Source organism: Puma concolor, chromosome D2 (assembly GCF_028749965.1).
Source record: "Puma concolor isolate L17-30 chromosome D2, mPumCon1.1.hap2, whole genome shotgun sequence".
NCBI lineage: Eukaryota > Metazoa > Chordata > Mammalia > Carnivora > Felidae > Puma > Puma concolor.
In genome coordinates, this window is record NC_141677.1 from 73074380 (window position 1) to 73100666 (window position 26287).

Genomic DNA, 26287 nt, shown 5'->3' on the forward strand with positions numbered 1-26287 from the left:
CATTAGTTATAAATATACTCTGATTTTTTTACGTGTTTTGTTTTATCAATTAAAATTGGCTTAGTGACTCCTTTTTGATATTTCTATATTTTATGACCATTGAAGTATCACTTTCTTCACCACCTTAGAATTATGTAAAAGTGAATGATTTTTAAGATCATCTTTATTTTATATTACTTGATTTGAGTATTTTCAGTTGAGCTGTCTACAGTGCCAAAGTTACAAAAAAAAATTTTTAAATGTTTATTTACTTTTGAGAGAGAGAGAGAGAGTTAGAATGTGAGTCAGGGAGGGGCAGAGAGAAGGAGTCACAGAATCCAAAGGAGGCTCCAAGCTCTGACTGTCAGCACAGAGCCGGATGTGGGGCTCGAACGCGTGAACTGCGAGATCATGACCTGAGCTGAAGTCGGAAGCTTATCCGACAGAGCCACTCAGGCGTCCCTACAATGCCAAAGTTTAGATGGCCAGTTAGAGGGAAGATAGAAGTGTGGTCTGGGTGAATACCTAAGGACCAATGACAGATTTCTATATAGTTGCTCTTTATAATCTAAAATTATCTAAGGCCAAGGATCTGTGTTTTGTTTATCTGCATATTCTTAAAAGCATGCCTTGCATGTATGATTGATGCTTGCATCAGTGAATTTGCAGTTAGAAATAAGTGCCTTTCAGATATAGCAAACAGAATGGGATTTAATACGGTGAGTTAATTACAAGAGTATTAGAGACACCAAAGGGAGGGGGATCATCCAAAATCTGGAAGCTGCTACATACCTACCACATTTGTCACTAAGCTACTCTAGGCGTCCCCGCTGCCCTTGAGCAGGAACTACCCCTGCTGCTATGCCTATAAAGTCACCACTGCTGTTATCCTCTGTAGTCATCTGCCTGTTCCTGTTGCTACGGATGAAGGCAGAAAGTCTTTGTTATTTTTGCCTTCTAATCTTTCACCAGTACGCCCCTTGGTGGAACCTATCAGTTAATACAGCTATCAAGGATGTCTTGGAAATTTATTGTTTAGGTTTTCATCAGCAATACAGAAGAGTCTGTAGAAGGGAGGGTGGGGCTCATAACCAAGACATGGTGGACCATCACATAGCTAAAAATCGTTTAAGGGTGGGGATCATATCTTTTTAAATTTTTGTTACATCAGTGACTAATTCAGAGCTTGTCACATAGTAGGCTTTCATAAACTGTTAGTCTTTTTCTCAGGGTTATTTACAAATACAGAAATAAATGTGCGAATAGTTTTCCTTTTTCTATTGTACATCCAAAAATTTGGCATTTTCAATATTTCAATTTCTTCTACAGAAAGACCAGCCTTACTCAACTTTGATCTCTAGTGCTTAACATAGTAACTAGCATATGTTTAATAATTGTTTTTGGAGTAAATGAATATTTGGTTATATTTAATTTACTTATAAAAATGTGGTATTAGAATTTACTTGGTAGTTTGGTGATATAGTAGTTATATTTTTAAATGCTCCTTGAAGTTCATGATTTACCTTCATTCTCTTACAGCATCAAACACGTGGCTTGTCCCAGAAACTAAAGGAGCTATTGTTCAAGGTGGATATGGCCATACCAGTGTGTATGATGAAATAACAAAATCCATTTATGTTCACGGAGGCTATAAAGCATTACCAGGCAATAAATATGGATTGGTGGATGATCTTTATAAGTATGAAGTTAACACTAAGACTTGGTGAGTAGATTGGGTAAAAGTATGGTGAGAAACTTTGTCACTGTTACATTTTATATTTGTATAGTAGTAGCGTTTATTAAATATTTTCAGGGAAGCATTCTTGTTCTTTTTCCCTGTTTATTTCAACTAATGAAATTCTCTTGTATAGCAAAGGTATGAAATAACACATTTTCTATGTAGTCATTATCACTTTAAATGATTGACTTTAAAATGTTTCCTGATTACATAGATATGCTAATTCTGTATGCATTACTTACAAGGACTGATATGTTCAATTCAGATGAGCAAGTTTGCTTACCAATGTAACGCTGAGCTTTGATATCTGCCCTGTGATTTTTTTTCTTCTTTGCATTCATATTTTAATGTCATTTGCAAATTTTAAAAGCATTTCTTCAGTTTCATCATCTAATTTCCTATGACATGCAGAGCTTGTGCATTTAGGTAGATTGTTGTTGTTATAAACAGTGTTCCATTGTACATCTTATACTGGTTTTATTATGCAGATATGCAAGAGTTTCTGTAGGGTGTGTGTGTGTGTGTGTGTGTGTGTGTGTATGTGTGTGTGTGTGTGTGTATAGATAGTTAAAAGTGAAATTGTTGAGTCTGAGCATATTTACAGCAACTTTACCAAATGTTGCCTAATTGCACTCCAAGTCACTGTGTTAATGGATACTTTCACCAGCTAGGTGTGAATGTACCTGTTTCTTCATATCACCACCAACATTTGGTAATTGTGAGACGATTTTTCTTTTACACATGCAATGGATGTGAATGCTATCTCATGGATACTTATTGTGCATACCCAGATTACTACAGTGACTAAGCATCTTTTTATGTGTTCATTTGCCACTTGAGTTTCCTGTTTAGTATATTGTCTATTTATAACCATAATGTTCTATTTATGTTGGAAATACTGTTCATTAATTTTTCAGTTATTATTTTTTCTATGTATATGAGTTTTAAAATAGAATTTTTGGGGTGCCAGGGTGGCTCAGTTGGGTTGAGCATCCGACTTTGGCTCCGGTCATGATCTCATGGTTCCTGAGTCTGAGCCCCGCATCTGTGCTGACAGCTGGGAGCCTGCAGCCTACTTTGGGTTCTGTGTCTCCCTCGCTCTCTGCTCCTCCCCCAGGCTCTGTTTCTCTCTCAGTGATAAATAAACATGAAAAAAAAATAGGACTTTTGTTGTTTTCAAATATTTACCTTTGTAAAACCTGGGAGATGACTCTGTTATTTTTAGACACTACACATTCATTTAAACTTTCATCGTGAAATTACATATGTATTTGAATGAAATATAATTTTTCACCAAATTTTGACTTGTTTTCTACCCCCTTCACTTTCAAACATATATTCTAATTTTTTTCTTTTGAAAAAGAAAGGTGGAATTAAAAAAAAAAGGTAAGACTTCCTTTGGATTATTTTATTAATTTTTATTATTTTTTGTCTAATCAATACATTGTTATTCTTTATATTTTTATGAATAATAAAATGAATAAATCACTTTTTTCTTTTATATAAGTTATACATTGCATTTTACTTTCTATTTTAACATTTCCAACTTTTCCTCTTTGTATTTTTGCTCTGATAGCAAGAGGAATTGTGATTTAGTGATTAAGGCATTATCAATCTGCTTAACATATTTTTGCATATGTTCCAGCTACTGTATCATACCAAACAGGAAAAGATAACTGCTTCTGCAGAAAGAGGCATCATAATTTACAGTAATAATAATGGCTATAGCAATGTTCAGCAAAGCATATTAATAGATGTAAATAGAAAAGTGAACCATGGGTATTCTTTGAATGAAGTCAAATGAGTGTTACTTGTTGCTCACCACTCAAATGGAGTTTGCTCAGATTTTTACATGTTTCCCTTCCTGAAAATTTCCATAATGAACTTCTACATGGAAGAATGTAATTATCAATCTTGGCAATATTAGTATATGCACAAATAACATTGAGTACCTTTAAGAGAATTTACTAAAATAATTTGTAAATTATTTTCAACACCTTATTATAAATATATTGTAGATACACACAATACTTTAATGTTTTACTTTTATTCATTGTTTTTAAAAAATATTGGTGAGCTCTAAAATATTTTTCTGTTATTCTTAATGTTTTTAGCATTCTTAAAGTTTTGATACTTGTTAGATTAATTTTAAATTTGCCCTCATATATTGATTAAAGTATATATCAGGTTTATTTGTCAATTATATATCTAAAACATTTTTTATTTTTTAAAAATTTTTTTTTTTTCAACGTTTATTTATTTTTGGGACAGAGAGAGACAGAGCATGAACGGGGGAGGGGCAGAGAGAGAGGGAGACACAGAATCGGAAACAGGCTCCAGGCTCTGAGCCATCAGCCCAGAGCCCGACGCGGGGCTCGAACTCACGGACCGCGAGATCGTGACCTGGCTGAAGTCGGACGCTTAACCGACTGCGCCACCCAGGCGCCCCTAAAACATTTTTTAAATTATATCATTGATGAATAAGCCTGATACATACTTTAGTATATATATGTGAGAGCAAATATGTGCATTGTACAGATTGATTTTAAGTTTTTATCACCCAGAACTGGTGTCATTTTTTAGTGGATATGGTTTAGTAGATAGGCTGCTTTGTTGAAGTGATGGTAAATGTGTGTTTGGAGTTCTTTTTCATTGGTGAAATGGATTATTTTGGAATATTATTTCCACTGAGAAAAATTAGGAATTACATCTTTTTAGGCATCTGAGAATTATCAAGGCAGTGAGAATTTGTGGGTCAACATCTATGTCAAGGGAGGTAAGACTGGGATTTTGTGCATCTATTGTCTCTTTAGAAAGCTGTCTAAGAAATTGAGCAGAGCTTTTGCCAATTAATATGGAGGACCAAAATTGGATTTCCAAATGTGCTAAGGAAGATGGGCTCTACTACATACTTAAAGACTTGGTTTAGTCCCTGAAATTCTAAACCTGCTAGAGTGGATAAGTCCACTTTAAATCATTAGATTATGGTGACCTGTCTAGAGACTAAGTAGCTGACAGAACAAAAGTAAATCCTCTCTTGAGGAAGATAATATTGTATAGAGCCTCGAATTATTTCTTAAAACAACATGCAATATCTGACAAAATAAAAAAAAAATAATAAGGTTTAGAAAAAGACAAGATATGAAACAGCCATTAGTATCATAGCTAGAGGATAATGCTGTTTTCAGACAGAAACTTTAAAATAAAAGGTAGAAAACATTAGGAGACAAGTAGAAACTTTTACTAAAGAATCACATGGGGTTTATAGAAATGAATAATGTATATATTTTTTTGTTTGTTTTTATTTTTTAGAATAATATATTAAATGAATGAAGAATTCCTTAGATGGGTTTGACAACAGCTTAGATAAAGCTGAGGAGGGAATTAATGAAATGGAAGATAGGTTGGAAAGAAATACCCATATTAAGGAAGGAAATTTAAGGGACCTGTAGAAATGATCTAACATGTATGTAATTGGAGTCAAGAGAAAGAAAAAGAGAAAATAATGTATAGCACTATTTAAAATCTTAATGACTGAGAATTTTCAAAAGTGATAAAGAACATCAAGCCACAAATAGAAAACATTCTATGAGTACTAAGGGGAATAGCTACAAAGAAATTTATATTTAGAAATATCACGGTAAAACTGATGAAAATCCAAACATAAAGAGAAAAATTTAAAAGCAGTCAAAGGGGAAAAAAACTCATATTCTCTTTAAAGGAACAATATTAAGACTGACAACTGATTTCTTAACTCAAAAAATGAAATCTAGAAGACACAGTGTCTTCAAATTGCTGAAAGAAGATAATCATCAGCCTAAAATTTTGCACCCAGTAAAATTTCCTTGAAAAATGAAAGCAAAATAAGGATATTTTCAGAAAAACAAGAATCAAAAGAACTTGACAGTATTTTCCTGCAATAAAGGAAATACTAAATAAAGGAAATGATATTGAAGTAGAAGAAAAATGATCCCAGATACTAGAAGGAATAGAGAAATTAAGAGTAAATTGAAGTGGTTATTCATTAAATTAAACTATAATCAAAATAGAGGCTTAAATGGATATAAAAACTTAAATGCATGATAATAACAAAACATAAGTGAGGGAGAAGGGTAAGTGGTGTTCAAAGTATTGAGGTTTTTGTAATAAGTGGGAATGGATAAAAGAACTAATTTATAGTAGACAATAACTAAAGATTTATATTGTAATCAATAGGTAACAAAAATAAAAGTAAAACTTCATATTTAACAAACTAATAGAAGGGAAAATGAGAATACTAGTTACTGGATTTGGAAGAAGATAAAAAAAGAATGGAAAAAAACAAAGTACAGTTGAGACACATACAAAGGAAGTAAGAGGATGATGTATTTAACTCTATATATTATACTAAATGCAAGTCAGTAATTACACTAAGTGTAAGGAAATAAATATTGCAAATTATACTAAATGTGAGAGACTAAATATTTCAACCAGAAGGTAAGGATTTTTGGACTTGGTATAAAACAAAACCTAGCCCACGCTGCATAGAAAAGATACAAAGTATACAAATATTTAGAAAAATTGCAAGTAAAAGAATGGAAAAAAGACACACAAGTGGTAAACAAAAGAAAGTTGGTGTAGCTTTATTAATATCAGACAGATAAGAATTTAAATCAGGCATTTACCTGGAAGATATAACAGTGAATTGTATGTACTTTATAATACTGTGTTAAATAAAGCAAAATTTGACAGAATAAAAGGGACAAGTCATACTGAGATATTTTTAATGCCTTTACCTTGGTAACTCAGCATAAGGAAACAAAAAACAAAAACACAAAAAAACAGTAAAGATGTATATGATTTCAACAGCTGAATGAATAAATTTGTGTTCTTTGATATTTGAGAGCATATTATCTTATGACTGCAGAATGTACAGTGTTTTTCAAGTACATATGGAACATTTTCCAAAATATACCATATGGCGGGTTTTAATGTAAGTCCCGACAAATTTAAAAAAATTCATACCCTACAAAGTAATTGAAATGAACACAAAAGTTACTAAGAAACCCCTAATAAAGTTATTAAAACTAATTGGTTAAAGAAACTGTACTAAAAATTAGAAAATATTTTGTACTGAATGATGACAGATCAAAATGTGTATGGTGTCACCAAGAGGGACATTTATAACTTTAAATGCATTTATTAGAAAATATTTTTTAAAAGCCTGAAAATCAGTGTTGTAAACATAATCTTGAGAAATTGAAAAAGGACAGATTAATCCCAAAAGAAGGATAAAGTAAATAAAGATAGGGAAAAGGAAGAGAATACGAGATAAGAATATAAATTAATGAAATAGAAAAGAAACGTGATGAAGATGATCTGTATAGCTAAAAAAGTTAACAAAGTTGGTTATTTGAAAACAGTAACTTAAAAGCAGTACAATTTATGTTACCATAAGAGCGTTAACACCTACAGAATAAATGCAGTGAAATGTATTCAGGAACTTTACACAAAAATTTTAAAACCTTATTGTGAGAAATAAATAAGACTTAAATAAATAAAGGATATATTATAATTGATTGAAAAATCGAATATTGTAGATATGTCTGTTTTCTCAAATTGATATGTAAATTTAATGTAATCCCAAACAAAATTACAGCCATATATATATATGTATATATATATATATATATATATATTTAGAAATAGACCTGCATATTCTAAAATTTATCTGAAAATGCAAACAACCAACCATAGCTGAAACAAACTAAGAAGGACAGAGCTAGAAGACTTCTCTACCAAATCTCTTGATTTTGAAGCTATAGTATTTAAATGTTGTTGCAAAGATAAAGAAGTAGACCGATGTGGCAAGTAGGAATTCCACAGGCAGACCTACACATTTATGGACATTTAATTTATAAGAAAGTTGAACTACAGAGATGTTTTTATGATAAATTATTGTGGGCCAATAAGATATACAATTGAAAAATGAGTAACAGGCCCTACTTTATAGCAGACACAAAAATCAGTTTGACATCAGTGGTAGATCTAAATATGGAAGGTGAAATGATAAGGATTATAGAAGATGACATGGGCAAATATCTTTATATCATTGACAAAAAAGACTTTTAAGATACAATTAGATACTGTTAGTAAATGAGAAATGATAAACTGAACTATATACATCTAAAAATATCTAAAAATAAGGTGAAAAGGCAGGTTGCATTGGGGGAGGTATTTGCAACACATAAAGCCAAACAAAAAGGACTGGCTCCTTGAAAGAGAAATCAGAGAAGTAGATAAGTACTAAGAATCAATAAAATGTCAGATAATAGGAAATGTGTAAGAGTCTTGAATGGGTACTTCACGAAAATGGATATTCAAATGGCCAAAATACATATTTTGCTCAACCTTATTAGTCACTAGAACAATTCAAGACAACATTGAAGTACCACCACATATCCGCTTAAGTGGCTGAAATTTATAAAACTGCTAATATCAAGTGTGTCGAAACTGGTAGAGGCACTAACTTTTGACAGCTTATGCTAAATTTCAATACACTCACACTCATGTATAGAATGTATGAATCTGTTGAAATAGTTATTCTAGTTATATATCCGACAAATGCATATGTGTTTGCACTATAGTCATATAGGATACTCATGACAGCATTATTTGTAATAATCAATAATCGGAAACGAGTGAACTGTCATCATTTCCAATGGAGAAGATATATTCTTACAATGGAATGCTATGCAATAATGAAAATGAAAGAATCATCTCTGTGCATCCATGCAGTTGTATCTCACCAAAATAATGTTGACCAAAAGAAGTCAGAATCAAAAGAATATGATATGTTTCCATTTAAGTGAAGTTTAGCACCAGGAAATACTAATCTATGGTTTTAGAAGTTATGATAGGGATTGTCTTGTCTAGGCTAAGCAGAATGGAGTAGTGATTGGGATAAGCAACAGGGAAGCTTCTAAAGTGGTTACACGTATGTGTTCACTTTGTGATAAGTCATTGAACTATATCCTTACAATTTGTGTAATATAATATGTATGATATATATATTTTGTGCTTAATAAAAGTTTATTTAAAAAACAGAAATCTGTGATTTGACCTCACAGGTTTACTATTACAATCTAGTGGTTTATGATAATTTGTAATAATGAAAGAAGGGTGAGTTTTAATGTATAGTCACCAAAATACATTATTTTGCCATTGTTAGAAAAGGATTGAGACATAAAAGTTCAGAGACACCCAAGGCCATTGCTGCTACCAACCTACTTCAGGACTAGTTCAATCTTTTTTTTTTTTTTTTTTTTTTTTACATTTAAAGGATAAGAGAACAAGAATCTTGTATTTATAGGAATTCCCATTTCTCAAAAAAGACTCCTTTTATAGTGTTAGGGTGTTTTATTAATTGGTATTATCATTTAAGAGATTTCAACTTTGCTGTCATGATTTTGGGTACTAGAGCCCTTGTGGTCTTGATTTCTTAGCCTTGTTAAATAAGAGATCTCATAACATTCTTTGCACTTACATGTTTGTAGAGCTTACAGTAGGAGGTTTTTTTGTGATAGCGGAAGCCTCAGATTTTCTTGACTTTTATTTAGGTGCTTTCCTCTACTGCTGTGTTCTTTTAACCTGTGAAAAGGCACAATAAGTTTTAACACATAGGAACATATTAAACATTATCATTTACAATTTATAGTTGTAACAATCCACTAAGTAATTTTTTTTCAAGTGAAGGAAATCAGATTTCAGTTATACTTCTAGAAAAATTATAAAGTTAAGTAGTGAGTCTAATGATAATGCTTCTGTGGTACTATGTTAATTCTGTACTTTAAAAAATCTTTGAAATTACATTTACTTAAAATGTGTTTTTATAATGATGCTACATCTGGTTACATAAAATGAGTTCTTTTAGCTTCTTAAATTTGATATAATGGGAGTTATTTTTACATTGAAGTATTCAAAGCTATTTTATTAAATTATTGAGCTTTTGTGATTTGTCTAAAATTTTAGCCATCAGAAGTTTTGGAAAGTGATGCAGGACAATTTTATAAATACGTTGTTAGTTAACACATGTTAGTAACTACCGACAAACATGATATTCATGGTCTTCATCCTGGCTTATTTCTCTGCATGATGAGTGTCTGAAATCTTTGCAACAAAAATTGTTGACTCTGTATCAAGTACTGTGTTGGGAATAATTTTAAGATGGAAGACAGATATTTTAAAATTTTATGGTTCGTGAATATGTGGGAAGTGATGGAAATACACAGATGTGTAAAGAAGTAATAGAGCAGATTTATTGAAATGAACAAAATATGTAGGCAAAAAAGATTATTGTTTTTATAAACATCATATGTTATGGGATCTGGAATTTTGGAAAATATGGTTAAAATCTCATATGGATAATTTGAAGAACACTTATCTCTATAGCTCTACTTTTTAAGGTAATTTTGGGATGTGTAGTACTTATCTTTTTCCTAGTGCTCTTTGAAAAACTGGGAAAGACTGCATATGGACAAAAGACTATTGGAAAGCATTCACAGATAGTTTTAGAACAATGACGAAGTAAACATCTTGTCTACCTGAGCTAAGACGACACTCCCAGAAGACCTCATGTGTGTCACCATGATAGCATTCCTTTCATTATCCCTGAAAGCAATAACCATTATTCATAATATTGTGTTAATTGTTTCCTTGCTTTCCACTGTGTTTTTTTAAAAATATGTGTTGGCAAGCAAACCATTCATTTGATTTGTCTGTTTTTGAATTTTGCATCTATTGTTAAGCATTGTATGCTTTCCTCAGACACCTTTTAAAAAATCAAATATGTTGGATATGTATTTTAATTGGGGGGAGTAGATAATAAAAATGGAAATAAAATGTATTTAAATGGTAATAAGTACTATGGAGGAAACAGAAAGCATGATGAAAGAGGATAAGGAGTTTTAGGTTGCTGAATTTAAATAGGGTAGTAAGAGAAGACATCATGAAGACCGTATGTGAGTACAGACCTGAAAGAGGTTAGGGAGGGAACCATGCCAGAATCTGAGGAACAAGTTGAAAGCTAGTTTAAAAACCCTGAAATGGGTATATGCTTATCATTTGGAATAGCTGGACTGGGTAATTTTAGAATGGGTTGGGTGAAGTGATGATGACCTTCAAGTGGTAATTGGGAACACTGAATAATTTAAGAATAATCTAAGAAATAGGTGATAGCATCTGGGATGAAGGAGGCTAGTTTTGAGGGCTGGTTGGATTCTGAATATATTTTCAAGGTAGAGCCAAGAGAGATTGGATAGACAAAGGGATTGGAAATAGAGTGGAAGAGAGAACAAGTGAAAGATGAATTACGCTTTTGGCCTCAACCTGCAAGCATGGAGTTGTCATTAATGGAGATGATGAATTTTGGAGGAGGAGTAGGTTTGGTGTAGAGGAAGATTAGAAGTGCAGTGCTAGATATGTGTAGATCCTTTTTATATTTTCTGTTCTGTGGATGGCATTTGGAATATACCAAGTTTTGGTATTATGAACAATTATATATGTTCTTATTTAGTCTTCTCTTGTTTCATATATAGGTTTCTGTGAGCTAATTCCTTAGTATTATAAATGCTTGGTCATAGGCAGTATCATATTCGATTTTACCCAACTATACTCCAACATCATTTTACTAATTTATATTCCCACTAGTCGTGAAAGGAAATATCTAGTCCTCTATGGTCTCTCCAAAATTTGGTGTTGTTTGATTTTTTTTTCTAAAATTTATTTTTAACATTTATTTATTTTTGAGAGACAGAGACAGAGCGCACGAGTGGGGGTGGGGCAGAGAGAGAGGGAGACACAGAATCCCAAGCAGGCTCCAGTCTCTGAGGCAGGCTCCAGGCCGTCAGCACAGAGCCCGACGCGGGGCTCGAACCCATGAACCGTGATATCATGACCTGAGCTGAAGTCAGACGCTCAACCGACTGAGCCACCCAGGCGCCCCAGTGTTGTTTGATTTTTAAAATAAACTTGGTCAATATGATGGGTATGGCATGATGTCCCCACTTAGTTTTAATTTGCATTTCCCTAATTACTAATAAGGTGGAACATCTTTTCATGTTTATTGTCCATATACTCTTCTGCCCATTTTTTCATTTTAGTTGTTTTGTGTATCCTTCTTCTTGCTATCAATCCTTTGTTAGCTGTATACTTTGCAAACCTGTTCTCTCCCAGATGGTGGATTTTCATTCTGCTCTTTTTATGATGTTGTTTGATGAATAGAACTTTTAATTTTAATATGGAAATGATTAATCTTTTATGGGTTGTATTTTGTGTCTTGCACAAATGCCTTCCTACTTCAATTTTTCTGTATTTCCTACCAACATTTTGTAGTTTTGCCTCTCATATTTAGTTTTTAATCCAACTGGGTAGCGATCCATTTTTAAAAAATATGGATATTCAGTTGTCCCAGAAATGAAAAGTCCATTCCTTTAATGATCTGTAATAGTAATAACTTTTTTATAGAATTATTGTTAGGTGTTTGATATTTTTTATACTTTTTTTAGATGATATCTCTGTTAGTTTTCTAAGGCTGGCATAACAAATTACCACAAATTTGATGGCTAACAACAACAGAAATTTATCCTCTCACAATTCTATAGGCTAGAAGTCTGAAATCAAGGTGCCAGCTGGGCCACACTTCCTCCAAAGATTCTGAGGAAGAATCCTTTCTTGCCTTTTCCAGAATCTGGTAACTATGGGAGATCTTAAGTGTTCTTTAGTGGTAACTGCTCTCATCAGTCTAATTTCTGCCTCTGTCTTCACATTACCTTCTTCCTGTGTGTGTGTGTGTATGTGTTTTCACATGGCCTTCTTATAAGGACATCAATCATTGGATTTAGGGCCCCCTCTAATCTTGTGAGACCTCATTTTACTTAGATAATTACATCTACAAAGACCCTATTTTCAAATAAGTTCTCATTCTGAGGTTCAATGTGGACATGAATTTTGAGGGGGCGCTATTCAACCAGGACATTATCTCTTCATTTCTTTTTGGGCTGATATATGGAGATGCAGTTTTTTTATATTACTTTTATGTCTAACAACTTGCTGTATTTTAATAACATATATAGATTTTTTTAGTTTTTTATAATGACCAGGTCATATACAAATAATGGTAGTTTTGTTTCTTCCTTTCTGGGTCTTACAGCTTTTTATTTTTCTTACCTTATCATTTCAGCAGCAACCTCTAGTTCAGTGTTGAATAGAAATTAACAAGCATCCAATATTAGTTATGAGCTTTGATGAAATACTTTCGGTGTTTCTCAGTAAGAGTGATGTTCACTGTGGGTTTTGTAGACGTTTTTAAGAAAGATCCCTTTTTTTCTGGTTTGCTAAGGGTTTATTTTGTCATGAATGAATGGATATTTATCAAAGGTATTTTTTGGGATGATTATCTGATTTTTCTGCTAAATAATTTACTGTGGGAAGTTATTTTAATTATGTTATTCTTAACCTAAAATTAACCCCAAATTTGGGTTAAGTCTCATTTAGTCAAAATGTGTTACTTGTTTTTTGGTTTGCTAATATGTTGATAAGTATTTTTTTATTGATGTTAATATGTGAGATTTGCATGTGGTTTTCTTGAATATTCTTGTCAGCTCTTTGTGGTAAGGTTATGTGGGGCTCGTAAAATGATTTGAGTAGTGTTCCTTTTAATACTTTGAAACAGTATTTATAAGGCTGGAACTATTTTTTCCTTAATATTTTATGGTAATAATCTATAAGTCAAGTGTTCAAAAACAATTTTGTGTGTATAATTTTAACTACAAAATTCAGTATATGTAATGATTATAAACCTATTTAGATGGTATTTTTATTCTTGAATAAGTTTTTATTCTTGAATATGTTTCGATGAGGTATATTTTCAGGAATTAATCCAAGAAATCAGTGTCTTCAGTTAATTTGTTATAATGGTGTTCATTATGTTCTCTTAGACTCTCTAATATCAGCAGCATCTGTAATTATGTTTCTGTTAATTATTTTTAACCACTGTCAAAACTATCTACTTATCCATCTATTTATCTATCATTTATTATTTTTTCTTAACTAAGAGTGAGTTGCTGACATGATGCATATTTAAACCTAAATATTTTTATATGTATTTACTGAAAAACAAGGACATTCCTTGAAAAACAAGGAAATAAAATTAATGGAATTTACTAATCTAACTTGTAGATTTTATTTAACATTTCTAATTGACCTATTATCTTTTATTAAAAGATAGCACTTTGTTATTGCTGAATTTGCTTTCTTAATAAATTTTGCATTTATGTTCATATGTGAAATTGTCTGTGGTTTTCCCTTCTTATACTGTCCTTTTTAGATTTTGATGTTCTTTTTTGCCAGGTTTGGGTATCCTTTCCTGACTTAGGATCGTATCCAATATCCAACACAGAGTTTAGTTTGTAATGCCTTTGTAGTCTTTTTAAATCTGGGACAATTTCAGTCTTTATTTTGAAGAATGTACCCAATTTGGGATGATTCCTTAGGATTAGTTTCAGGCACCAAAATGTGCCATTCTAAGGTTTTTTTGAAAAATAATTTTTATTGAGATATAATTTGTATACCATAAAATTTTCCATTTTAATCATTTTAAAAATGTACAATTAAGGGTTTTTGGTGTATTCATGTTTTGCAACCATCATTACTAATACCAGAGTATTTCTGTCACCTCAGAAGAAATCACATACCTCCCTAAACACTCTCTTTTCATCTCTTAGAAACCATTGATCTACTTTCTGTCTCTAGATTTGCCTATTTGTGATATTCATATAAAGGTAATATACAATATGTGGCTTTTTGTGTCTGGTTTATTTTACTTTGCATAATGTTTTCAGAGTTCCTCCATGCTGTGATATGTTTGAATACTGCACTCTTTTGTATAGCTGAATAATATTTCATTGCATGAATATAGCACATATTGTTTATCCACTCATGAGTTGATGTACATTTGGGTTGTTTTCACTTTAGGATATCATGAATGAGGCTGCTATGAACATTCCTGTAGAGGGTAATTTTATATATTGGTTAAAGTGGTTAAAATGGTTCCAGTTTTCTCAACTGTAAAGACACAGTTTTTCCTTTGTAAATTAATAAACACCTGTGGAGAGATACTTTTAGATTATGTAAGTATTCTGTTTTTTATTAAAAACTTTTACCTAATAATTTTAGCATCCACTGAACATTCATGTGTGAAAGTTATTACTGAATGGTGATATCTTGTTTTATTATTCCTTCTAAATTCCCCCTGATTTTTTCTTCACCTAAAGAATTGTATGAATTGACCAATTTTTATTTTATCCAATGTTTTATAATCTATTGCTCTTCTTCTCTATTTTGTTGCTCAAACTGTCCCAGATTTGGGCCGTATGAGCTTCTTTTAGTGTGGCTACTGTCCCCATTTAGACATGTCCCCATTGTTCTTTGTGCACTCATCCACTTTCTGGCACACATGCAAAAAAATTCCATGCAAATCTTGTTAATTCCTTGCTGGAATAAGTAATTTCCTCAAGGAATCCACATTTTTTAGTGAAGAATATTGTTTAGAAACCAACATTAGGGCACTGGCTTGTTTATTGCTTTTTCATGTATTTACAGATCATCTCAGAAGATAGAGCCAGGAAATATGCAAATGTGCATATTTGTATCTATTTATAGAAATATGTGTACATCTGTATCTCTATGCATCTGTCTGTCTAAACTGCATAATGATGCTTTACAACATCACATTATTCTTGCTTTCCTCTCTTTCATATTTGTAGAGCCCTTCTGACAATGAGAAACCTAGATCAAAAGATAACTCTGATTTCTTTCATTGGAATTTTAATTTTTCTCATATAGCTCTTACATATATCTTGTTAGATTTATACCTATTTTATTTTGTTGGTGCTAATATGAATAATGTGTGTCTTTAATATCAAGTATTCATTGTTCATTGCTGGTATATAAGAAAGTAATGGATTTTGATTTGTTAACTTTGTATCCTCAACCTTGCTATACCAGGAATTTTCTTGTTGATTCTTTGGGATTTTCTACATAGATAATTACGTCACCAGTGAGCAGACTGTCTTATTTGTTTCCATTTTGTATATCTTTAATTTCCTTTTCTTATCTTATTGCATTGGCTAGAACTTTTAGTGCAGTGTTGAATAGGGGAGGTTTTGTCTTGTTACTTTTCTTAGAAGGAAAGAATCTAGTTTCTCACTATTAAGAATGATTTTTTTTTGTAGATGTTCGCTATCAAGATGAGGAAGTTCCCCTCTATTCTTAGTTTGCTGAGAGTTTTTATCATGAATCAATGTTGGATTTCGTCAAATTATTTTTCTGTATCTGTTGATATGAACAAAGGATTATTATTCTTTATCCTACTGATGGGATAGATTACATCACTTGACCTTCAAATATTTAATCATCCTTGCATATGTGGATAAATCCTATCTGCTTAATCATTACATTAAAACTATTTTCAGCTTAAGTTTCTCTCTGGTAGCTGAATATTTTTTCCTTGATCCATGTATTTCCTTTATTATTTACTATATAGTATTTATTTTGTAAAAAGCAATGATAGACCACTAGTTTTTAAAAGGAAAATATGCTCTATTTGTTTAAAACATTCAACTTTAAAGTCCTCTATATTTGACAGTGGTATAATTTTAAATCTATAGATGTCTTTTGTAACCAGAAAGGCTTAGGAGAGAATCGGAGTCAAAATTTCTAGGTGAAGCCATCTTTGGTAACTTATTACAAAACCCCAATATTTTCTTTTAATATAGCCTTAGTGAGATGTAATTCATATACCATAAAATCCACCCATTTAAAGTAAACAGTTCAATGGTTTGGGGGCACCTGGGTGGCTCAGTCAGTTGAGTGTCTGACTTATGGTTTCGGCTTAGGTCATGATTTCATGGGATTGAGCCCCATATTGGGCTCTGCACTGGCAGTGCAGAGCCTGCTTGGGATTCTCTCTCTCCTCTCTGGTCCTCACCCTGCTCATGCCCTCTCTCTCTCTCTCCCTCTCTCAAATTAAATAAATAAACATAAAAAAATAAAGTATACAATTCAGTGGCTTTTAGTGTATTCACTGAGTTGAACAATCGTCACAATTTTAGAACCATTTTATACCTGCAAAAGGAAACTCTATACGTATTATCAGTGACTCCTCATTTCCTCTCAAAATCACAGCTTTAGGTAAGCGCTATTCTTCTTTCTGTTTCTATAAATTTGTCTTCTGGGCCTATAAATGAGATGACACAAAATGTGTGTGTGAGTTTTTTTTTTTTTTTTATAATGGACTTCTTTAAGCATAAGAAAAAGCATGATCTCAAGGTTTATTCATAAGGTAACATGAATCAGTATTTAATTCCTTTTCTCTGTCAAAATATTTTCCATTGTATGGATATACCACCTTTTATTTATGTATATATAGCAGCTGTTGGAAATTTGGGTTGTTTCTGCTTTTTAGCTATTGTTAATAATACTTCTGTGAACCTTTGTGTACAAGTTTTTGTGGAGAGGTTTTTCATTTCTCTTGGGTATATATCTAGGAGTGGATTTGTGAGCTCTATAGTTACTCTGTGTTTAAACTTTTGAGGAACTGCCAGACTGTTTTCCAAAGTGGGTGCACTGTTTTACATTCCCATCAGAAGTGTATGAGGATTCCAGTTTCTTCTCATCCTTGTCAACACTTGTTACTGTCAAGCATTTTGATTACTGCTACTCTTGTGGGTAGTAGTATCTCATAGTTTTGATTTGTGTTGCTATGATAGCTATTCATATTGAGCATCTTTTCATGTGCTCATTGGCTATTTACATTTCTCTCTTGGAGAAATGACTATTAGGATCCTTTCCCATTACTTACTTTGTGTTAGGAAGTCTTTATGTTTTCTACATGTAAGTCCTTTATTAAATATGTGAATTGAAAATAATTCTCCCATTATGTGTGTTATTTTTCACTTAGTTTACAGTGTCCTTTGAAACTCAAAAATTTTTCAATTTTCATGACATCCAGTTTATTGTGTATTTTGTCACTTACACTTTTGGTGTCATGTCTAAGAATCTGTTGTCTAACCCAACTCCAGGAATAATTACTTCTGTGTTTTCTTCTAAGAGTTTTATATTTGAGTTCTTACATTTAGGCCTTTTATCCATTCTGAGTTAATTATTGTCTGTATTCTGAGAGAGGAGCTTTTTTTTTCTCCTTGTAGATGTCCACTTGTCCCAGCACTATTTGAAAGAGTATTCTTTCCTTTATTTGAATTTCCTTTTCTTTCAATTGGCTATTATGGTTCCTTGAATTTCCATATGAATTTTAAGATCAGTCTGTCAATTTTAAACAAAACAAAACAGAAACTCCAGCTGGGATTTTTATAGGGAGTGAGATGAATTTGTAGACCAGTTTGGAGAGTATGGCTATCTTAACAATATATTTTTTTCCAATTCATGAAAACAGGCTATCCTTCCATTTATTTAGGCCATCTTTAATTTCCTTCCTCAACATTTTTTAATTTTTATTTATTTATATTTTAATTTTATTTTTTTACTTTTTAAAATTTACATCCAAATTAGTTAGCATATAGTGAAACATTGATTTCAGGGGATTCCTTAATGCCCCTTACCCATTTAGCCCATCCCCCCTCCCACAACTCCTCTAATGACCCTCAGTGTTCTTCATATTTATGAGTCTCTTCTGTTTTGTCCCCCTCCCTGTTTTTATATTATTTTTGCTCCCCTTACCTTATGTTCATCTGTTTTGTCTCTTAAAGTCTTACGTGAGTGAAGTCACATGATTTTTGTCTTTCTCTAATTTCACTTAGCATAATACCCTTCAGTTCTATCCACATAGTTGCAAATGGCAAGGTTTCATTCTTTTTGATTGCCGAGTAATACTCATTGTTGGAGTATATATACTCCATTGTATATATATACCACCTCTTCTTTTTCCATTCATCCATCGATGGACATTTGGGCTCTTCCCATACTTGGGCTATTCTGGATAGTGCTGCTATAAACATGGGGGTGCATGTGTCCCTTCGAAACAGCACACCTGTATCCCGTAGATAAATGCCTAGTAGTGCAATTGGTGGGTTGTCGGGTGGTTCTATTTTTAGTTTTTTGAGGAACCTCCATACTGTTTTCCAGAGTGGCTACACCAGCTTGCATTGCCACCAACAATGCAAAAGAGATCCTCTTTCCCTGCATCCTCGCCAACATCTGCTGTTGCCTGAGTTGTTAATGTTAGCCATTCTGACAGGTGTAAGGTTGTATCTCATTGTGGTTTTGATTTGTATTTCCCTGATGATGAGTCATGTTGAGCATTTTTTCATGTGTTGGTTGGCCATCTGGATGTCTTCCTTGGAGAAGTGTCTATTCATGTCTTTTGCCCATTTCTTCACTGGATTCTTTGTTTTTTGGGTGTTGAGTTTGATAAGTTCTTTATAGATTTTGGATACTGACCCTTTATCTGATATGTTGTTTGCAAATATCTTCTGCCATTCTGTTGGTTGCCTTTTAGTTTTGCTGATTGTTTCCTTTGCTGTGCAGAAGCTTTTTATTTTGATGAGGTCCCAGTAGTTCATTTTTGCTTTTGTTTCTCTTGCCTCTGCAGTCGTGTTGAGTAAGAAGTTGCTGCAGGCAAGATCAAAGAGGTTTTTGGTTTTTAGTTTTTACAGTATAGGTGTTATACTTTGTTAAATTTATTCCTAAATATTTTATTCTTTTGATACCATGGTAAATTGAGTTTTGATTATATTTATTTTACAATTTTTCATTCCTAGTGTGCAGAAATTCAATTGAGTTTTGTATATTTTTCCTTTACCCTAAAAATTTGTTAAACTCATTTATTATTTCTAACAATTTTTTTGTGGATTCATTAAAACTTCTGTATACAAGATCATGTCATCTGCAACTAGCAAGAGCTTTACTTCTTCCTTTCTAGTTTGGATACCTTTTATTTCGCTTTCTTGCCTATTTCCCTTTCTATAATGTGTAGTGGAATGTTGAATAGAATTGGCAAGAACAGACGTCTTTGTCTTGTTCCTGATCTCAGGGGGAAAATTTTAGCCTTTAACCATTAAGTATCATGTCAGCTGCTCTTACTTTTTTTTTTTTTAATAGATATCATTTATATTAGATTTCTATGGTTGCTATAACAAATTAGCACACACAGATACACACATGTGCACGCATACACACACACACACACACACACACACACACACACACACACACACACGTATTCTTTCACGGATCTGGAGGCCAGAAAGTGTGAACAGAAGCATGCGCCCTCAAGAGTTGCTAGGGAAATTCCTTTCCTCTTTCAGTTTTTGGTAGCTGTCAGTATTTCTGGAGTTGTGGAGGAATTGTTCCATTGTCTGTCTCCAAGTTGTATTACCTCCTCCTCTTTTTTGTGTGTGTCTTTTATAAGGACACGTCATTGGATTAAGGTTAGCTGCATAATCTGGAATGATCTCCTCTGCTCAAGATGCTTTATTTAATACATTTGCAAAGACACTTTCTCCAAATAAGGTAACATTCATACGTTCTAAGGATTAAAACATGGATGTATCTTTTGGGGTGGAATACCATTTGGCCTTTATCAGGTTGAGGAATTTCCCTTCTATCCCTGTTTTGTTGACTGCTGTTATCATGCATGGCTGTTAGATTTTGTAAATAACTTCTCCTGTATCTTTTGAGATTATCATTTAGTTTTTTTTCTGTATTCTACTAATATTGTGTGTTACATTGATTTTCAGATGTCAAGCCAATTATGCACTCTTGGGATAATCTCCACTTGGTCATGGTGTATAATTCTTTTTATATGTTACTGGTTTTGATTTGCTAGTATTTTATTTAGGATTTTTGTGTCTCTTTTCTAAAAGAATATTAGTCTGTAGTTTTCTTGTGATATTGTTGGTTTAGGTATAAGATTCTTACTTTCTCATAGAATGAGATGAGTAGTGTACCATCCTATTTTATATTTTTGAAAAATTTATGAACAATTCACATTATTCTTCTTTAAATACTTGCTAGAATTCACCAGTGAAGCCATCAGACCTTCCCCCACCTTTTTTTTTTTCAAATTTCCTTGGTCTCTTTATTTGTTACAGGTCTATTCAGATTTTCTGATTCTTATCTCAGTTTGGGTAGTTTGTATCTTCCTAGGACTTTGTTTATTTCATATTGTTGTTTGTATGTAGTTGTTTAGTATTGGATTATAGGCTGACTTATTTCTGTCAGAATGATATGTGCCTTCTTAATATCTTGATTTTAATAATTTGAGTTTTTCTCTTTTTATTCTTGTTTAGTATACCTAAGAGTTTGTCAATTTTTTGATCTTTTAAAAGAAAAAACTTTTCACTTCATTGATTCTCTCTATTGTGTTTCCAGTCTACATTATATTCTTTCCTGTTCCAATCTTTATTGGTTTTTTTAATTCTTTTTTGCTATGGGCTTTTGGTTTGCCCTTTTATCCAGTCTCTTAGGGTATAAGTTTAACTATTGAATTCTCATTTTTTCTTTAAATACATGTGTCTACAAATATAGATTTCCCTCCAAAGTATTGCTTTTGGTGTCTTCTATGTTTGTCTTGTCTTCATTTTCATTCATCTCAAAGTATTTTCTAATATGCTTATGATTTTTTCTTTGACCCACTTATTATTTTGGAGTGTTTCATTTCCACATATTTATGATTTTTCTCAAATAACTTTCTTTTTGTTTTAATTATTTTAATTCCATTATAGTTAACATACAGTGTAATTTTAGTTTCAGGTGTACAATACAGTGATTCAAAACTTACATACATCACCCGCTGCTCATCACAAGTGCACCCCTTCATCCCCATCACCTATTTCACTCATCCCCCCCATCCATCTCCCCTCTGGTTTGTTTATTCTCTGTATGTTCTCAGTTTGTTCTCTATAGTTAATAGTCTGTTTCTTGGGGCACCTTGGTGGCTCAGTTGGTTAGGTGTCCAACTCTTGGTTTGGGCTTGGGTCATGATCTCCTAGTTTGTGAGGTTGAGCCCACGTTGGGGCTGCAGTTAGCAGCACGGAGCCTGGTTGGGATTGTCTCTCTCCTCTCTCTCTGCCTCTTCCCTGCTTTCACATTCTCTCTTTCAAAATGGACAAATAAACATTAAGAAGAATGAGTCTTTCTTGGTTTGTTTCTCTTTTTTTCCTTTGCTTGTTTTTTTTTTAATGTTTTAAGTGTTTATTTTTGAGAGAAAGAGAGAGAGAGAGAGAGAGAGAGAGAACGAATAAGGGAGGGGCAGAGAGAGAGGGAGACACAGACTCCGAAGCAGGCTTCAGGCTCCGAGCTATCAGCACAGAGTCAGATGCACTCACGAACCGTGAGGTCATGTCAGCTGAAGTTGGACGCTCAACTGACTGAGCCACCCAGGTGCCCTGCTTGTTTTGTTTCTTAAATTCCACATATGAGTGAAATCATATGGTATTTTCCTTTCTCTGACTGACTTATTTCACTTAGCATTATACTTTCAAGCTCCATCCATGTCATTGCAAATGGCAAGATTTCATTCTTTTCTATGGCTGACACACGCGCACATGCACGCACGCATGCACACAACTACACCCCACATCTTCTTTATTCGTTCTTCAGTTAATGGACACTTGTGCTACTTCCATAATTTGGTCATTGTGTCTCAAATAACTTTCTATTACTTATTTTTAATTTCATTCCATTGTAGTCAGAGGGCATACCTTGTATATTAATCTTTTTAAATTTATTGAGGTTTATTTTATGACCTAGTATATAGTCTGTCTTAGAGAATGTTACATGTGTACTTGCAAAAACTGTGTATATTGGTGGTGTTGGCTGTGGTGTTCCTCATATGTCTGTAAGGTTCGTACTAGGCAGATGTATTTCCTTGTTTATCATATAGTTCAATTCATTTTTGAAAGTTAGTATTGAAGGTTGCTACTGTTATTATTGACTTACCTGTTTCTTCTATTATGTCCATTTTGCCCCATTTTGGGGGTGTTCTGTTGTAAAGTCATATGTGTTCATAATTGCTAGAACTTTGTGATGGAATGGTCTTTTTATCACTATGAAATATTGCTATTGAAGTCTAGGAACGTTTTTGTTTTAATGTCTGTTTTGTTTGATGTTATAGCTACTACAGCTTTCTTATGTTTATTGTCTGCATAGAATATTTTTCTATCCTTTTTCTTTCAATATATTTGCACCTTTCAATCTAAAGTATGTCTCTTGGAGAGCATATAGTTGGTACCTGTTTTTTTTTTTTTTAATTCTGTCTCACAATCTCTGACTTTTATTTGTATATTTTAATAGCTTCAATTTAATGTTATTTTTGATATATTTGAATTATCTGCCATTTTACTCTTTCTTAAATATCTCATTTGTTATTGTAGATAATAATGCTTTTTGTTACTCTTTTTTATTGCTCTTCCTATTAAATATTTTCTAGTGTAACATTTTAATTCTTTAATGGTTTTTAAAATAATTATTTTAGTTACTTGTTTAGTGTTCGTTTAGGGCTTATCATATATATCTTAACAGAATATACTTCAGACTTCTACTAACTCAACTGCAGGGAAATATAAAAATGTTTCTCTTTTAGAACTCTATTCTCTTTTTCATCTTTTTTTTGTGGTATGATAACTACATATATGTGTATATGTATATATATATATATATATATAATCTATATATGTTACAAACTCAACAATATATTGTTATTGTACTAATTTTATATACTTTTGTATCTCAAAGAGATAGAGTATAAGGAAGAGCAAGTATATATTTCTTATGTAAACTTGCTATTAAATACTTTTTTGTGTTTCTTTTTCATTTGTTCTTGTTGATTTATATTACTATTTGGCATCATTTTCTTCAACAGAGTTTTGCTTCCCTCTGTCACTTTGCTGTTATTGTCAAATATATTACATTTCTATATGTTTTAGGTCCAGCAATGCACTTGTATATGTGTTGTTTTATAACGATTGTTTTTCCTTTCTAGCACTCTGGATTGATATACCTGATCCAAAACTGAACAACTTCCTTTAGTATATTGTAAGGAGGATTTTCTCCCCAAAAATGTGTTAATTTTTGTTCATCTTGTAATGTCTTCATTCTGTTCATTTTTGAGAGGTAATTTTATAAATATAAGATTCTTGGTTGACATTGTTTTCCAGATTTCTTGAGGTATAATTGGCAGATAAAAATCATGTATTGTGTATATGTGATGTTTAGATATATATACATGTGAAATGATTATCATAGTCAAGCTAATTAACATACCATCATCTTACATAGTTCCTGTTTTTTGTGTGTATGGTAAGAATGCTTACAATGCACTGTCTTAGCAAGTTTCAAGCATACAATATAGTCTTATTAACTATAGTAACCATGCTGTATATTAGATCTTCGGAGCTTATTTATCTTGCATAACTGAAATATTGAATGCTTTGACCTATATCTTGACCCTCCCTGCCCCCCCCTCCCCGGGTCCCCCAGCTCTTGTAAACCACCAGTCTACTCTGCTTTTTTGAGCTTGACTTCTTTTTAGATTCCACATATAGGTGAGATCATGCAGTATTTGTCTTTATTTCACCTGGCATAATACTCTCCAGATTCAGGGGCACCTGGGTGGCTCAGTTGGTTAAGTGTCCCATTTCAGCTCAGGTCATGATCCTGTGGTTTGAGAATTCAAGCCCCACATCAGGATCTCTGCTGTCTGTGCAGAGCCTACTTTGAAGCCACTGTCTCCTTTCCCTCTGCCCTCTCCTGCTCATATTCTCTATCTCTCTCAAAAAATAAATAAACATTAAAAAGTATTCTCCAGATTCATCCATGTTGTTGTAAATGGCAGGATTTCCTGCTTTTAAAAGGCTGAATATATGTATACATTTTCATTGCTGAATAACATTATGTATGTGTGTGTGTGTGTGTGTGTGTGTGTGTATATATATATACACACTACATTTTCTTCATTTACTTACTGGTGGACACTTAGGTTATTTCCATATCTTGGCTACTATGAATAATGCTTCAGTGACCATGAGAATGCAGCTATATCTTTGAGATACTGATTTCATTTCCTTTGGACATACACCCTGAAGTGGGAATTCTGGATTATATGGTAGCTCTTGGTAGTTCTGGTTTTAACTGTTTGAGGAAGCTCTATACAGTTTTCCAGTTGATTATCCCAATTTACTTTCCCACCTTTTACTCCACAGCCTCAGCAACAATTATTTCTTATCTTTGGATTGTAGCCATTCTATTTTTTTTTTTTTTTTAATTTTTTTTCAACGTTTATTTATTTTTGGGACAGAGAGAGACAGAGCACGAACGGGGAAGGGGCAGAGAGAGAGGGAGACACAGAATCGGAAACAGGCTCCAGGCTCCGAGCCATCAGCCCAGAGCCCGACGCGGGGCTCGAACCCACGGACCGCGAGATCGTGACCTGGTTGAAGTCGGACGCCCAACCGACTGCGCCACCCAGGCGCCCCAGGATTGTAGCCATTCTAATAGGTGTGAAGGGATATCTCATTTTGGCCTTATTTGCATTTCCATGATGATTAGGGATGTTGAGCACTTTTTCATTTATGTGATGGCAGTCTGTGTGTCTTCTTTGGAAAAACGTCTATTCAACATCATTTGTCTATTGTTTAATTGGATTGCTCTTTTCTTTTCTGTTGAGTTATATGAGTTTTCATATATTTTGGATATTATGTTTTCTCCATTCTGCAAAACCAAGCCCAGTGTTGAGGGCCTTCCATTTTTCTCCCCTTGGGCAGTGCTTGAAGTGTTCAGGGTTATGCATCTTCTTCCCGTGCAACAGGGTTGAGCCAGCTGTGTGTGCTCATGAGCCATCTTGCAGAAGCTCAAGTGTGCCACGTGGGGGAGGGAATTATGGATCGCTGGGGACATGTCTGTGCTATTTGAGGTATGTTTGCAGGTGATGTATCATAAGAAGTTCATGGATGGGCCTCTTGGTAGAGTTCATGAGGCGATCAGTAGAAACCTTAGCTCTTTGCTGAGTTTTGTGCCCTAGTCACCGTGAGTGCCCTTTTTCTTCCTCTGCCAGTGCTCTCATAGTTCTGGATGGGGTGAGAAAGAAGTGGTCTTGTTGGACATAATCCCACTTGGCTGTGGCAGCTAGACGCATACTATGCTGTCATTGCCCCTGTGGGAGTAATTGTAAATTGAAGAGGTTTCTCTTGGGAGTGTTTTTGCCTTGAGGTGGGGGGGGGGGGGTGATGTGGTAATGTGAAACTGTTCTTACTCTCTTTCGTCCTCCTATTCTTGGAAGTTTTGCTCTAAGTGGTCCTGACACTTCTCTCTGGACTTCTGGGCTCCCACAAAGGTGCTCTTGTCTCTACATGAGCTGATAAAAATCTGTTTTTGTGGGAGGATGAGGTCAGAAAACTCTTATTCCATCATACTACGTAGGTCCTGTTTTTTCACATTTTTTTCATTCAGCACACTGCATATGTTTGCATATGTTATCGTTTCCAATCCCAGGTTGGCTGTATGTCCTGTTGGGTTTCT

At 33.3% G+C, this 26287-nt stretch overlaps 1 protein-coding gene across 2 annotated transcripts in view; it reads left to right on the forward strand.

Moving 5' to 3' along the window:
• Positions 1–26287, forward strand: part of ATRNL1 (attractin like 1) — a 772750-nt gene that overhangs the window by 100092 nt on the left and 646371 nt on the right. For both annotated transcript variants that reach the window (XM_025917756.2, XM_086680957.1), the window contains exon 9: positions 1519–1702. In XM_025917756.2, the coding sequence (XP_025773541.2) occupies positions 1519–1702 (184 nt within the window). The remainder of the gene's footprint in view (positions 1–1518; positions 1703–26287) is intronic.